This window comes from Pseudorca crassidens, chromosome 10, assembly GCF_039906515.1.
Source record: "Pseudorca crassidens isolate mPseCra1 chromosome 10, mPseCra1.hap1, whole genome shotgun sequence".
NCBI classification, from domain to species: Eukaryota; Metazoa; Chordata; class Mammalia; order Artiodactyla; family Delphinidae; genus Pseudorca; species Pseudorca crassidens.
Genome location: NC_090305.1, coordinates 46449059 through 46465956, shown reverse-complemented (window position 1 = coordinate 46465956; position 16898 = coordinate 46449059). Strand labels below are relative to the sequence as shown.

The following is a 16898-nucleotide window of genomic DNA, read 5'->3' as shown; positions in this document are numbered from 1 at the left end:
ATTGGGGTCAAGTTTCAACAATTTAAAACACATTTAACAGCATCTTTCTAAAAACATGCAAATAACAACAACAACCTTTTCATCAAAGGCTTTTCTAAGAGATTAAATATGATTATGATTTGACTTTTTAGGTAACCATTACCACTCGGTTTGCTATTAAAATTAAAAATGTATTATGTCTTACCATGAGCAAAATAAAACTATTTAGGAAATTTTTCTTTCTCATATCCAATTTTATTAAAGCAATGATATATTCATCTGGGTCTACTACCTTGGTTACTAGGTATGTGGGCAAAGCAAAGATAGGGTCCAATGTGAAAAAGTAAAGTGAATATTGATATTTAAAATATATTTATACATATAACAAAAAACCCAGTTTACCCATTTCTCACCATACAGGGAGATAGACCACTAAATATATAATATATATATAGCACTAAATAATATAAAGTATACTAATAATATATAAATGTATACCAGTACACAGAATCACCCTAGGATTCTGCTGAGAAATTCTTATCTAATATAGGAAATTAGTAAAAAAGAGATAATGTCAAAGGGTACAGATATTGCAGATAATCATAATGATGTATCATTTGCATAACTTGATCCCATGTCTAAATTCTACCATTTATAAAAAATATAGGAAATGAATGAGAAAGCAACAAACTCGGTTAAGGTTCTCAGCACAAAAATGTCAGTGGTCCTTTTCTTGGCTAAGACAAATCTTCAATGATTCAACTTGGTCAAAAAGAGGGACTAAGAAAGAAAACTGTCCCAATCTTGGTCTGGGGCAAAACTTTCAGTAGGGTGCAATTTACTTCCCCTTCTGAGAACCATCTAGCATCACTGATAAAATGCCAGAGCACTTGCTTTGTCAGGTTGTAATAAAATTAAGAAGGCTTACAGAGAAATTAGAATTACCTACCCAATTAACTATATCTGGTTTTATTAAACCAGATGTTCAAAAGTGCAAAGACCTTAAACCAGCTTTATGACTAGCCTAATACTTTTTAACTAGAACATTCTGTTTTTGTGTCTGGTCCCTCATAAAATGCCCTACCAAGAAGAAATCACTAAATTCGCTTTCTTAGAAGCCTTTTCCTTTACTGGCAACTTTGAGATAAAACACTAATATGCTTGAACAAATTCAAAATAAATTGCAAGTAAAAGCAAACAAAACAAAGAGAAAGAAAAAAAACAGGCGAAAAACCAAACAAACAAACCCACACAAAAACTTAGGCGAAAAACCAAACAAACAAACCCACACAAAAACTCAGAAATTACCAAAGTCTGTAATAACTGGCATAAGAGGACAGTAGAAACACAACAAGAGAACAAATCTAGTATTTGGAAAATGGCTAACAAAGTTGAAAATCATTTAATTTTATAAATAAAGTAGTACGAATGTGTTGCAGTTATCTAGTGTTGCATAACTAACCATTTTATTTTTGTGCATGGATTCTGTGGGTGAGGGATTTAGACAGAGCACAACAGGGATAATTGTATCTGCTTCCAGATTCTGGGGCTGCAGACAGGAGGACTTGGGCCGCAGTGACCGCTGCCGTCATCTGTTGGGCGCCTTATGTGCACCTGCAGGGCCTGGACCACGATGAGGCAAAGGCTGAGCTCCTCTGGGACTTCCCATTGGCACCTGCAAGGCAGACTCAGGATTGTCAGCATCCTCACCAGGCAGCTTAGAGCTCCAAGAGGGGGTGTTCTTGCAAATGAGGCGGGGGGAGCACTGAATCCCCTTCCGCTCAGAAATCTGGATACAGCCCCTCCTTTGCAGTTACAAGCAGGTCACTAAAACACCCAGACTCAAGGGGAAGAGAATTAGACCCTATGCTTCTCTCTCTAAAAGCATTGTCAAAGATTTTGCAGCCATCTTTAGAACAGCCACAGAACATGGAATTTTAAATATTCCCTTTCCATATGGAGTAAATCTCATTTGAATTTTGGTTGTAATATTTCGAGGTGGAGAGTACAGCTCAAGATAAAAAGATAGGCCTTCCTCAGTAGTAGAAAAGATACATATCATTATAATTCTGGTTTATAAAATGTGAAATGTCTAGAAATTTCTCTGTCTTCTATTTTTTAATAGCTTAATACTTTTTTTAAAATCCTACAGCATGGTGTGAGAAATTTTGATTCTGTGATTCCCTCATTTCAGTCCTCATGGGAAGCAAGTGTTGTCCCAATAACAAGTGACAAGTGACAATGGAGGGAAAATGACAGCACTAGTAACATTAAAAATGTATAATCCTTGGTTTATGGCTGAGACATTAGGTCCTTGAAAGTTTTCAAATAGCAGGTCTTAACTACAAAAATTATAAAATAAATCTATAAATTGGTCTAGTTGTGAATAAAGTTAGCCTAGATGAAATTAAGAATTCAAAATAATATATAACTTTGATTCACAATACATAAAACATCACCACATCAGGCTCTGTCATTCCAGGGTGGACAAAGAATGTCACCTGCCATATCAGTAAACAAAGGATGTGCGGCCATCAAGCCATCAGCCACTGCAGCCGCCCCGGACTGTGCATCCTGAGGGGACTCAGGATGGAAAAAACAGAATATTGGCCCTAGATAGTTAAGGTGCATGTCAAAGGAATAATTTCATTGAGCCCAGACTCTTGTATCTTTCCATACATAGGCGATTGATAAATTCATTAACTTAAGAGGTCTGGTTTTACTTTAGTTAACAGTAATCTTTTGATGTTCCAACTACCTGGTTTTTGTTGCAAAAATTCCCATATAGCCTGGCTCCTCCCTTACCTCTTCAGAATGGTCCCTCAGAGATGTCTGAAAGGCTGACTCCCGGGCTTAAGTTCTCAGTTTGTCCACTGAATAAAACATAATTCTCAACTTTGGGGTTGTGCAATCATTTTTCAGTCAATACTAGCTTACGAAGAATTGAACCTGGACAGATCTATGGCTTTTTTTTTCATTCCAAGGTCAAAGCACAGTACAGTGAATGACAGACTATTTATATATAAGAGAGTTGAAGATGTTAATATGAAAATATTATTTCTCACTAACATCATGATACAGTTCACTCTTCAACTCAAATCTGACTATTTTAATTGTTTGGTCACTTGGAATCCAAAATAGGTTGAAATAACCTTGTATTAGTTACCACTGAAACACAAGTTTCATTGCGTCCTCACAAAATAGGTATTTGTAATGAAATGTTCTTTCTCACATATGCTACTGTTCAGGGGAGGCTTTTAGTCTGGTTCTCCAACTTCTCAGAATTCAGATCAGAGAAACAGAAGAATGCAGAGAATAAATAAAAAATAAAATCGCACCTATCTATAACTTATGATACATTCCTTGTCCTTCACACACTCAAGTGATATTTAAGCAAAGTATGCATATTCCTCCATCTCTGTTCAGAAGCCAAGATGGGCTAGGCATTCTTTTCTGCAGAAAGGAGGCTGAGAAAGAAATGTTGTTGATTTACTGTGCAGTTTATTAGGGGCAGAGCTAAAATTACAATCAGAGTGGGGGCAGAGCTAAAATTAAAATCAGAGTGTCCAGACTCTTGATTTTGTGGGATTACAAACTGCTTTGTTGTTGGGGATATTACCAAGTTGAAAGAGGAGTTTACAGTCCCAGCCTGGCTGACAAGCAGTGAGCATGGTGTCACCTCTGTACTGTAGGATTTGAGGTTTGATGTGAGGCTCAGCCCGGAAGCCAAACAAGGGAAGGACACTGGGCCCAGGGTTCGCACCCACATTGCCCACCAGGCAAGCAGTACCACTTTGAAGGTTTTAGTTGATTTTATTGTTGATGAAAATCAATCTTGCCGTGAAATCCAAAAGGATTTACTAAAGTAGCCATCACCAAATACAGAAGATAGAGTATAAAATAGAAACTGCTCATGGTATTAGCACATCAAAGAGAGAAAGTCTTGCCTTCAGAATGATCACACATTTTCAAATAAAACTCTACCAAACAGCACTTCACTTTAAAAATATGTTTTAAGATCACATGTTTTAAGACCACACCCCGTAATTTCAACAAAGCTTATTAATAAAAATGCCAAAATATCTTTCATTACAACGAAATTTATTGGCAACCTGGTCATTTGTGATTTCCAATTAAGGACACTGAATACCTATGCAAGAAATTTGCTTTCCTCCTGTTACCTCACTTACCTGCATATGTTCAGGCTTTGATTTTCCCTAACCTCTCCTAACTGTTTTTCTTGGCGATAACATGTTTGTTTCTCACTCTTTTCAAAGATAAGCATTTAGAACCACTGCCTCCTCTGTTCTCCCTCACCAGTCTCTGCCATCAGTATCACTAAAAATAGCAGCACTCTATCCAAAGCGCCACGGTTCCCCTCAAGATTTCACAGAAGCAACTGCTGGTGAGGCCAGCAGCTCCATGGTTACTGAGAACAGGCCATATGCTGCTTGGAGGACTCAGACTTCAAAGAAATTTCTGAACTGCCAGTTAACTTCCTGAGGTATTTTGAAATATTGCAAACACACTGTATATTTTTACTTTCTAGATTACTCTGAGAATACCTTTTATCATCACAATTGAAAAGTTAGCTTCTATTCAAGAATTCCTGGATTTTTTTTTTTTTAATTTATAATGTGAGTTGACATATTCTGGGATCTGACCAGTATGGGAATGAAATATAAGGTAGGGTTTTGCTACTGGATATTACTGCATTTTGTTTTGCTTTGTTTTTTGTTTCCTTCCTCTTCTTATAGAGTTATTGGCTAGGTGAACTAAACTAAAATGAGTGTTTCTCTGCCAGAGTCAAAAACAAAATAACACAAATAAAAACATTAAACTTGTTAGAATATTCTTACTACACTAGACCACAAGAACTGTTTTCCATATCATTCTTTCCACCTACTAATTCAAAGATTTATACTTTCTTAAGGTTTTTTATTTTTTATTTTTTTAAGGAAGTGTTAGATCAGGATGTTTAATTTAATTAAAATTTCTGTGAGGGCTTGAGTCATGTCTAATATTATCTTCTATGAAGCCTGATATTTCACATGTAGTTGAGCATGCAACAGAGATGGAAGAAATATTCTTGCATAGTTATTTTGTCCTGACTTAGATAACTATTCAAATATCTCCTTTTATCATAAAGAAAAACTCAAGTTTAAGACATACATTGTGTAGCACCTTAACAGCATAACCAATACAGAAAAACAATCTGCATTATTTCCTAGAAAGTTGAGGCAAGCTAGTCACTGCAAACAAGGCTATTAAACAAACACATTTGTCTACAAAGGCAGGTGCCTGACGTTGGGCCTGAGGAGCAGGCTGTGGGCTCAGGCTTTGCTGGTGGGCACAAAAGGGGCACCTAGTGATGCTTCAGGCATTTATTTATTTTTTCATTCAATAGAATGTGAAAAACAGGCTTGCAGTTTTGTGTTGATTTCCTTAATGCCTGCTGATATAAACTTTAAATAAACACAACTAAACTTTGTAGGCTTGAGCTACCAAGTATCACTCAATTGAATATGTGCTGTTTTTCATTTCCTATTTCTATGAGATTTACTTTTGAACAAACACAAGACAAAAAGAGAAGGTATCCTTAAATCTTGAGACTCCATGGCTCATAGCGTATTCACTGGGGCCCTAAAAGTCAGCAAAGGTATCTCTCTTATTCTTTCAATCTCTCTCTCTCTCTTTCTCTGTATATGTGTTTATATTGTACTTTATATATAGGTAAGTATATAAATGCCATACATGTAGGTAAATAAATAATACATATATATTTCATTCATATATATATATATATATACACCTCTGTGTATAAATATATACACACATTTACATATTTGTACATGTGTGTTTGGACAACTATATTTCAATGCCTATTAGACATTCACATAGACATGTTGAGTGTGTAGTTAAACACATGAATCTAGAACCTGCAGGAGAGACTGGGAGCTGGATGTACACAGATGGAATGAGATCATGAAGGGAAGAAAGAAGTCTGAAGACCAAGTCCTGGGCTTGGAGGTCTGGAAGAAGAAGAGGATCCAGTCACAAGAACTGAGGAGGAGACAATGAAGAATGAATGAGAGTGGACCTGCACTGTTGGTGGGAATGTAAATTGGTGCAACTACTGTGGAAAACAGTATGGTGTTTCTTCAAAACATTAAAAATAGAACTATCATATGATGCAGGAATTCCACTCCTGGGTATTTTTCCAAAGAAAACAAAAACACTAATTCAAAAATATACATGCACCCTAATGTTCATAGCAGCATTATTGAGCAACAGCCAAGATATGGGAAGCAACCTAAGTGCTCATCAATAGATGAATAGATAAAGATGTGGTATGTAGATATAGATATATAGTGTAATATTACTCAGCTATTAAAAAAATGAAATCTTGCCATTTGTAACAACATGGATGGACCTACAGGGTATTATGCTAAGTGAAATGACAGAGATAGACAAATACCATATGATTTCACTTACATACGGAATCTAAAAATCAAAACAAATGAACAAACATAACAAACAGAAACAGAGTCATAGATACAGAAAACAAACAGGCAGTTGCCAGAGAGCAGGGAGCGGAGAGTGGAGAGAAATAGGTGAGGGAGATTAAGAGGCACAAACTTCCAGTTATAAAATAAATGAGTCACAGGTATGAAATGTACAGTGTGGGGAATATAGTCAATAATTATGTCATATCTTTGTGTGGTGACAGATGATAACTTATTGTTGTGATCATTTTGAAATGTATAGAAATATGGAATTTCTATGTTGTGTCCCAGGAACTAACAGTGTTTCAGGTCAATTATACTTCAAAAACAAACAAAACAAACACCTAGAAAAAGAGATCAGATTTGTGGTTACCAGAGGCATGGGGTTGGGGAAGGGGGAACTGTAGGAAGGTGGTCATAGGTACAGACTCCCAGTTGTAAGACAAATAAGTACTCAGGATGAAATGTTCAACATGATGACTGTAGATAATAACACTGCTGTATGATACATAGGAATGTGAAGAGCATTAATCCTAAGAGTTCTCACCACAAGGAAAAAATAATTTTTCTTTATCTCCTATTTTATATATATGATATGATGAATGCTCACTTAAATTATTGTGATCATTATTTCATGATGTATGTAAGTCAAATCATTATCCTGTACACCTTAAACTTATACAGTCCTGTATGTCAATTGTATCTCAATAAAACTGCAAGGGGGAAAAAAAAGGCAAGATTAGGAGATTTTAAAAAGAAGTGATACAATTAGCCAATAAATGCATGCAACAGTCAATGTTATTAATAAATTAAAATTTTAAATTTAAAAAAAGGATGGATGAGAGCAACTGATTGCAGATAACATTCTCGAAGAATTTTGCTATGAAGGTCAGCAAAGAAATTGGGTGGTAGCTAAATGGGAATAAGTATGGTTATAAACAAAAATATGGCTACGGTTGCCAGGATAGTTATAAAGACACAGATTCTCCTTCAGAGCCATCACACTTGCATTCTCTCTCATTCTGATTTTTCTTGGGTTGGTTCCTTCTCATAATCCAGTGCTCTACTTAATCATCATACCAAACTACTACTCCCATCATTAACCTCTTTGCCCTTCCTCTGTTTTATTTTAATCCATAACAATTATCAATGCCTGAAAGTAGAAAATTTATTTATTCACTTATTTATTGTCTGTCTCTCCCACTGGAATGCAAACTCCAGGAGGAAATTTTTTTCTCACATTTATTACTGTGAACTAGAACTGCAATGACACATAGTGTGACACATAATGTATTATTTGTAAATAATTACAAATATTTCTGTAATTAATGCAGGAATATATGCCTGTGTCACTCTATAAATACACACAGACACATATATACACTTCCACTGCAGAATCAGATGAGTTTTACTTATTTGCTAGAAATATAAAATCACATAAAATATTCCTTTCTGTTCAGGTCACGTGGCAGAGAAGCAAAATAGCAGCATAGCAATAAAAGTTTTACCTAGGATTTATTTTTATCAAGTGTTTACTAAGGTAAATTTTTTCACACCCATGTCTGTGGTTTTATTTCAGCCATGTTGTCCTTAGCAGTTAAAGTCTTATCTACATTCTAAAAAGCATATTTTATAGCAGAATACATTATTATTGATGTTGTTGCTATTAAATGTTTTCATTTTCTTTTATGTTTTAAAGGAGCAATGAAAATACTCAAAGCAGAAACAAACATGATGGATCACCCAAAAAGTAATCAATATAGAAACAGGACTTTGTAATGGGTAATATCAGTAAATTAAACCTAATGGAAACTTAATAGAACCAAATTTTTTCTTGCTAGATTTTCAAATACTTATGCTGGTACCTAACATGCTCACAGGAAAGAAAGAAACCAGTATGAACAGGAAAAAATGTCCAAATACATGGGAATGAAAAATATACACCTATTTGCTTTAAAAAAATATGGAGAGACTACACTTGACTCTGGGTATGCAAAGCTGACTAGGATATTTCTCTGGCCCATGGAAGCTAACAGTTTAATGAGAGAAACAGAAAATTTCAATAAAATATGTTTATGGTTAAGGAAGGAGACCCTGCCTAATCTAAATCTTAAAGAATGTGTGAGGAAAAAAGAAAGTGTGAGAGAATAAATGCATGAAAAATGAAGTTTCTGTTGTAAGACTTTGAGATATCTGGAGAACATATAACAAAAAAAAATTAAAGAATATATGAAAATACAGACATACTTTTTGAATAAATCTCTATAAATAGTTATTTTAACACAGAATACTAACACAGAGAAAATTGCTATCACTTTATAAAATGGGAAAATGATGTAGTTCAGATGCAAAATAAATCACTTCAAATATCCAAGTTGATAATAGTTTTTAGCTTATTTTTCTTTGGGGATCAAGTGAGTTGTTTAATATCACTGAAGCATTTCAAAAAATAAGTGAAATTCTCTTAGATTTGCAGATAAGTATTTGAAATTGCTTCAGGTAAGAGGATCTGAGTGAAATAGAGCAGAGAGATAAAATGAGGGAATGATATAGTGGATGGGATCCGGTGATACAGCTGAAGAAAGAACAGGGATCCAGTCAGGGAATTAAAGAAAATGAGCACACACATATAGAAATATCCTATGGAGGACACAGAAAAAAATGAAAAGATTTGACAGCAACCTACACAGAGGACTAAAAAGAATAAAAATACAGAATTACATGTTTTGGGAGAAAAAGACCAGTAATTGATTTTTTATGAAAATAGGGGAGACATCAGAAAGTGCAACAGAGTAATCCCAAAGGGTAAAATTCATGGGAAATAATTGGAGGACAGCTCATATGTGCTTGTAAATGTGACCATCCTGTTACAGGTAACTCCCTGTGTATGTTAAGTATCAAATTCAAAGTTCATACCTTTGCTTTATCTCTCATTGATCCTTTGCCCAGGATAGACATTTTAGCACCTGTTTCTTCCTGTAGCCTCTTCAAGGAGTTTCCTCTTGGTCCAAGCAATTTCCCCACAAAATTGAACTAGGAAACAAAATCAATAGAATGTCTGTTTTAAATAGAGAAAAGTAATAATTTACACCAAGCAAAACTGATGGGTTATGGGTTTTTCAATCTTTACCATGGAGAAGAGAGTTATGCTATTCACATACCCAAACACACAGACACACACAGACACACACAGACACACACACACACACACACACACACACACACACACACACAGAGAAAACCATCTCAGACCTCCGAGATCAGATCCACTTTTAAAAAGACACTTCTTTCCAAAGGAATGCCAAAGTCAGTAATATTTTGAACATATCATTTACTCATATAATCACATAGATAAATAAATTACTCAAGAATAAAATTAGGGAGAAGCACTAGGGTTTACAAAATTTTTAAAGGCTTTTTCTCTCCAATCAGATTATTGAAATAAAAAACAATTTTAACATGTCTATGCACATTCAAAATTGTAAAAGTAAATATTTTTAATTTTTTTTAAAGTAAAATTTAATATTTATGTTTGATAAGTATTGTCTATGCCTGTAACATTCCATTCCAAATTTAATGATTGGAAATAAAGAGATTCAACTGTTCTTTGATCTTACCTTCTCTATGTTAAAGAGTTGTTCTAAGGATCAGCAAATAAAAGATGTGAACACATACAGAAAAGTTTAAAATGCTAGATAGAGCATATATACAAAACCATTTGCCTAAATGGAAAATTCTGGGAGTGGGGGGACCTATCTAATTTATTTAATAATCCTAAAATATGGTTAAAAACAAGGGAACTAAAAGCAGATATCAGAGTATGTTGCCAGCTACTAAAGGCACAGCACCACACCAAGTGACTCAGGCAATCACTCACTCATTAATTTTAAAAATACAAAAGTCTTAAATTGCACTAAAAACTATGTTGGGCACATGAAATGGAGAAAAATAAAATTAGGTAACTGTCTTCTAAATCAGAGTTATTCTATTTTTTAAACCTGTGATCCCAGAGTAAGAACTAAACCACATTTAATGGTAAAAGATTAAATGCTTTTCCCCTAAATCCAGGATAAAGTCAAGATACCTGTTCTTACCACAGCTATTTAGTGCTGTACTGGAGTGTGGATTGCCATATCTATAGGCAAGTAAGGTAAACAGAACAATATAAAGTTCAGAAAGACCATGCTTAGATGGTCAAACTGATTTTCAACAGAAGTGCCACATACATAATAAAGGCCATATATGACAAACCCACACCTAATAACATTATATTTAAAAGTGAAAAGCTGAAATCATTCCCTCTAAGATCAGGATGCCCACTCTCACCACTTTTATTCAACCTAGTTTTGGAAGTCCCAGCCACAGCAACCAGAGAAGAAAAGGAAATAGAAAGAATCCAAATTGGAAAGGAAAAAGTAAAACTGTCACTGTTTCCAGATGACATGATACTATACATAGAAAATCCTAAAGATGCCACCAGAAAACTACTAGAGCTCATCAATGAATTCTGTAAAGTTAAAGGATAACAAAATTAATATACAGAAATCTTTGCATTTCTATACACTAACAATGAAATATCAGAAAGAGAAATTAAGGGAACAATCCCATTTACCATTGCATTCTTCCTGGTTCAGTCTTGGGAGATTGTACACAACTCTGTTGTGGTTTAAGCCACTAATTTTGTGGTAATTCTTACAGCAACAGTAGAAAACTAATATACTAAGGAAAGAATGAACTGTCAAATGTAGAGCATAACAGCCTCTCCATAATAAGAACAGTGAAATTGCTTTGTACACCATAGCAAAAAAATAAATACAGATGGATTATAGACTTAGGTCTGAAAGACAAATTTTAGAATTTCCTCATAAGAGAAATTATAAGGAAATAATGTCTAAGAGTTCTAAAACAAGATGTAAAAATATGCTAAGAGTAGAATAAAAGCCTGATTAAATTAAGAATATCTGTTTATTAAAATATACCATAAGAAAGGCAAAAAATATAAGCCACAAATTTGGAGACTATTTACATTATATGTTAACAATAAATTATTAGTTTACAATCCCAAGTATAAAACTGTAAGGAAAAGACAAACAAAAGATAATAGGTATAATCATGAAGAAGGAAGAGAACGGCCAAAGAAAAAGTGAGAATATTCAACCTTATTAACAGTTAAACAAAAATCAAATTAAGACCACAGTGAGATCCCATTTCACACACACTATGGTGGTAGAAATAAGGAGTCAAAAACCAAACACTGACCAGAATGTGGAGCCACAGAGACTCATATACACTGCTTGTAGGACTGTGAGTAAGTACAACCCTGCTGGCATCGTCCTGTAAATCTGTAAATGCATTTAACCCATGCCTCACATACCCATTCCCAGGTATATTCTCTAGAGAAATCTTAGCATGTGTACAAGAATGTTCAAAGTCTCAAGGCTTGTAGGAACAAAAATAACTGGGGAAAATCATCAATTCAGTGGTGGTGTGCCCTCACCTGGACACCACACTAACATGTGTCCACACCTCAGACACGTGCATAGGACTCCTTACGATGTGCTTCCTTTGGTGCTGGATTCTGCCAGTGACAGAAGGTTGCATGAGATTTAGAAGGTGAACATGAACTGCAGTCCACTACTCCTGGCAAATCACAGTGGTCAGACACGGCTGCTTACTGACCTCCACATGAGTCCTACTCTGTTGATAGGGCAGCCCCACAGACCACTCCACAGGCCCAGTCCCAGGTCCTTGCAGGCGTGGGGCTCAGATCTTCATGTCCCCTGGTGGCAGCCTTCCTAACGTCCCTTCCCCCATCTTCCAAGAGTCATGTCAGTCCTGAATTACACATTATAACTATTATGTAGAGAGTGGATTCTATTTTCCCATCAGAACCATGACTGACACAAATGAGTAAGTACATTGTCACATACCCATAGTGGAATATTTACAGCAGTGAACATAAATTACCCATAACTATATGAAATCTCATGAACAAATTCTAGAAATAAAACTTTGAGTGAAAAATTCAAGCTCTAGACATATGACACTGTTTTTATAAAACTCAACAAAGTTCAATAATTCTTAAATTATGAATATATGCATGAGTAGTACATCCAATTTTTAAATAACAGGTATAATAATAAACACAAAATTCAAGATCTTAGTAACTCTGGGAATGGAATGGATAGTAGGGAATGTGATCAAAGAGAAACAAACAGGTCGTGTCAAAGCAATAGGTAATATTTTAGACTGTTACTTAGAAGTTCATGAGTGTTCATTTTATTTTTTCACACTCTACTTGAAAATTATACATATACTTTGAATCGGTTGACAATTGTACAACTTTTAAAAGAAATCAAATAGAGCAATCCAGTTGAGTAAAATTTGATTGGACTTCTAGTACTCTACATAACCTTCTTGTCCCTTTGCAGGTAGTAGTAAAGCTTCAAATTCAAAAATACCAAAGCACTCAAAGTGATGTCTCCATTGGGGTGCTTATGACTCTGAGAGGAAGAGGTAGCATTTCAGGCAGTCTTGGCTGGAGACAGGTTATTGACAAAATATATACATAGTCCCAACTCTCAGAAGTTTGTCCTCTGCCTTGATTATTGTGACATATTTTTCAACATCTATTTCAATACAGTAGCTTTATTTTTAACCGATGTCCAATTTGAAACCAAATTGTGCTGAAGCTGTAAGAGAGACATCACCTTTAATTCTTTCACAAACTCTACTTTTTGGAATAGAATACAAACATCCAACAGAATGAATATGTTGTATAATCAGAGACTTAATTTCACAAATTAACAGAAAATATGTTTCTTGATTGACATTAATTTGTAACTTTTTAAAGCAATCAGTTCTTCTTTTAATATGTTTTTATAATTTATAAATGTGCAATCTACCATTTGCTTTTGACAAAAAGTATTTTATTTTTTTAATCATAGTTGAAATTTCCTGAAGTGATTTCATCTCTTCCCTAATATCTGGAGTTTTTAGAGCCAACACTGGGGAATGGCTCAGAGGACTTTTTTTTTAATACACAACTATTATTTGGATAAGTAAAAATGCCCCAACATCAGTGAATATGTAGAGCACAGTTCTTACTAGCGTGGTTCTGAAGCCCGATTTCGTGGGTTTGTAAATTCACTAGCTGTACCAATTTGGCTATATTGCTTACATTCCCCTAATCTTCATTTTTCTTATCTGTAAATAGAGATAATAAAAATAATAATACATGCACAATAAGAGCTCGACAAATATAGGCTGTTATTATTACATTATTATTGTTTCGGTAGACTGTAATTGTACCTGACACCTCTAGTGAAGTTTGACTTTGGTAATCCTTAATTCTTTTATTATTTTTATATTGTTAATATTTTATTTTTTGTATTTATTATGTATTATATTGTTATAACTATTGATCTCTATTACTTGCTACAATTAACCTTTTTTGAAAGTTCACCATGTACCAAGCACAGTCTGCTGAGTCCCCCACGTGGATGAGCTCATAGCGCATGCGCGTGGGGTGGCAAGAAGGGGCTGCCTATACCACAACCAGGGCGCCTCCCTCCAAACTCCCACAAAGAACACTGCCAGCCCACCTCTCTCCCTCTTCCTCGCTCAAGTGGACTTGTTTTCAGGAAAGCCTGGACACCATTTCTGTTCGAGGTTTTAACACATCAGAAGTAATCGTGAAACTGATCACAGATTTTTGAACTTGTGCTTAGGTTTTGGAAATTTATTTTTAGATTAGTTCTGAAAATAGCCAGTAGAAAAGTTGTGTTCTGACAAGACATTGTCATTCCTCTGCTTTCAGTCTATGTGCAGTCCCCCTTCAAACAAAGCCAAGTAACATAATCATGACAGGTGAATGGTCAGTTCGCTGACAACGGTTGGTCCTAAACTTTTCATTAGAGCAAATCTCTTTTGTACACAGAAACTAACTCAAGAGCTACACAACAGTGCCTTCAATATTTAGCCGCAATTTGGTAACTTGGGAATCTCTATAGAGTCTTAAGACTCAATAGAGTGAACACTCAATAGAGTGTTTTCAGTATGTTAGATATCTTCAAATAATTTCAAAGTATTTTATCCACATGTGTTTTAAGAAAATTAAATTTGTGCATTAATTTATGATTAATGTTGAAGTCATTAAGCTGTTGTTTTGTAATAATTTTATATTCAAAAATTCTGAGCATTTTAATCAGATTTTTAATTTTTTTCCAAAAGCAAAAATTTAAACTGTGTCAAGTAAAATTAATAGAAAGAACATATTTCAGTGAGTTTGTAAAGTGACAAAACATAATTTCGGGCAAAGCAAGTGTTTATCATAAAACGAGAGACACTTTAAGAAAAATATTTTAGGAACATTTTTAACAGAGTGAATCCAAGAACACTTTTAAATCAGGTGAATATAAATTTAATAATATTGGGCATACATATTTCAAAATTTACCAATTCAACCAGGATACCCTAGAATGTCTTATCTATAGACTCCCATTTGCTCTTTCCTTATTATTAATATATTTCTTCATGATTAATAATATCTGACGAATACTTGGATGAAATAAACCTGTTCACAAGTGGCATTTTTCTAGTCACCTGTTTATAAACTAACTCCAGCAACTCCATTCCTTCTCTACTAGGAGAGGTGCTGCACCTCATCTAGTTTTCTCCTTTGTGGGCACCATGTCTATACCTGCTTTGTGACAAAAGGCAGTGCTGACCATCTGGCCACTTGTGAAGAGTCTCCTGATGCCACCCCTGCTCCTTCTTCTTCTTTCATAGGACACAGCTGGACTTGAACGCCCTCACCTCCTGATCCTCAAATTCCTCTTGTCCTCATCTGTTCATACCTGAACACTATTTTTATCTCCATCCTAATCCTGATTTGGGGGTGAATCCCCTTCTTAACTGGTAAGACTTCACAGAGCTTCTGTTCTGCGCTTTGGGAACTCAACATTAAATCAGTGTTTACTAGTCTATCCTTGTGTTTGCTGCTGTTAAAAAAAAGTAAAGCAATTGGGGCAGACTGCACAAAGAGAGACCACAGTTGCAGATCAAAAAATAGCCTTCTTGTATAAATAGACAGGAAAAGACAACATTTCAGGTATTCACCACAGCAATCAACAAAGAACATTAGTAATCAAGGGAATAGAGATTTATTCAATCATAAAAATATCAAGCTATGTCTGTAGAATTAAATAACACAATTTGGAATTTACATAGGACTCTATCAAAGAAAACTACTTTCAATTTAACAAAATAGACAATGATGAGTATTCAAGAACATAGGGAAGAAAAATAAGAATGTTTTATAGAAGTGGTGAGAGTGGACATCCTTGTCTTGTTCCAGATTTTAGCGGAAAGGCTTTCAACTTTTCACCATTGAGTATTATATTGGCTGTGGGTTTGTCATAAATAGTTTTTACTATTTTGAGATATGTTCCCTCTATCCCCACTTTGGTAAGAGTTTTTGTCATGAATGGATGTTGAATTCTGTCAAATGTTTTTCTGCATCTATTGAGATGATCATGTGATTTTTGACTTCTTTTGTTAATGTGGTGTATCACATTGATTGATCTGCATATGTTGAACTGTCCTTGTGAACTTGGGATGAATAACACATGGTCGTGGTGTATGACTTTTTTTTATGTGTTGTTGGATTTGGTTTGCTAATATTTTTTTGAGAATTTTTCCATCTATAGTCATCAGAGATATTGGCCTGTAATTTTCTTTTTTGGTGGTGTCTTTGTTTGTCTGGTTTTGGTATCAGGGTGATGGTGGCTTCACAGAATGTCCTTGGCAGTGTTCCCTCCTGTTCAACTTTCTGGAAGAGTTTGAGAAGGGTCAGTATAAGTTCTTCTTTGTATGTTTGGTATAATTCATCTGTGAAGCCGTCTGGTCTTAGACTTTTGTTTGTAGGGATTTTTAAAATTATAGATTCTATTTCAGTTCTAGTGATTGTTCTGTTCAAATTATCTATTTCTTCTTGATTCAGTTTTGTTGGGCTGTATGTTTCTGGAAACTTGTCCATTTCTTCTAGATTATCAAATTTGTTGGCATATAATTGTTCATAGTATTCCCTTAGTTTTTTGTAATTCTGTGTTATCAGTTGTTATGTCTCCTTTTTCATTTCTTATTTTGTTTGTGTTCTCTCTCTTTTCTTCTTGGTGAGCCTGGCCAGAGGCTTGTCAATCTTATTTATCAGACAAGAAAAACAAATAAAAGGTATCCAAATTGGAAGGGAAGAGGTAAAATTGTCATTATATGAAATGGTATGATACTATATATAGAAAACCATAAAGACTCCACACAAAAACTACTAGAACTGATAAACGAATTCAGCAAGGTAGCAGGATACAAGGTTAATATACAGAAATCAGTTGCATTTATTTACACTTACAATGA

General features: G+C 34.8%; 1 protein-coding gene across 4 annotated transcripts in view; it reads right to left on the bottom strand.

The window, feature by feature from the left end:
* Nucleotides 1–16898, bottom strand: part of KHDRBS2 (KH RNA binding domain containing, signal transduction associated 2) — a 739251-nt gene that overhangs the window by 515836 nt on the left and 206517 nt on the right. For all 4 annotated transcript variants that reach the window (XR_010946892.1, XM_067753529.1, XM_067753530.1 and 1 more), the window contains exon 3: nucleotides 9402–9518. Coding sequence is in view for 3 of the 4 variants with exons in the window: in XM_067753529.1 (XP_067609630.1) it covers nucleotides 9402–9518 (117 nt within the window). In the remaining variant the exon portion in view is untranslated. The remainder of the gene's footprint in view (nucleotides 1–9401; nucleotides 9519–16898) is intronic.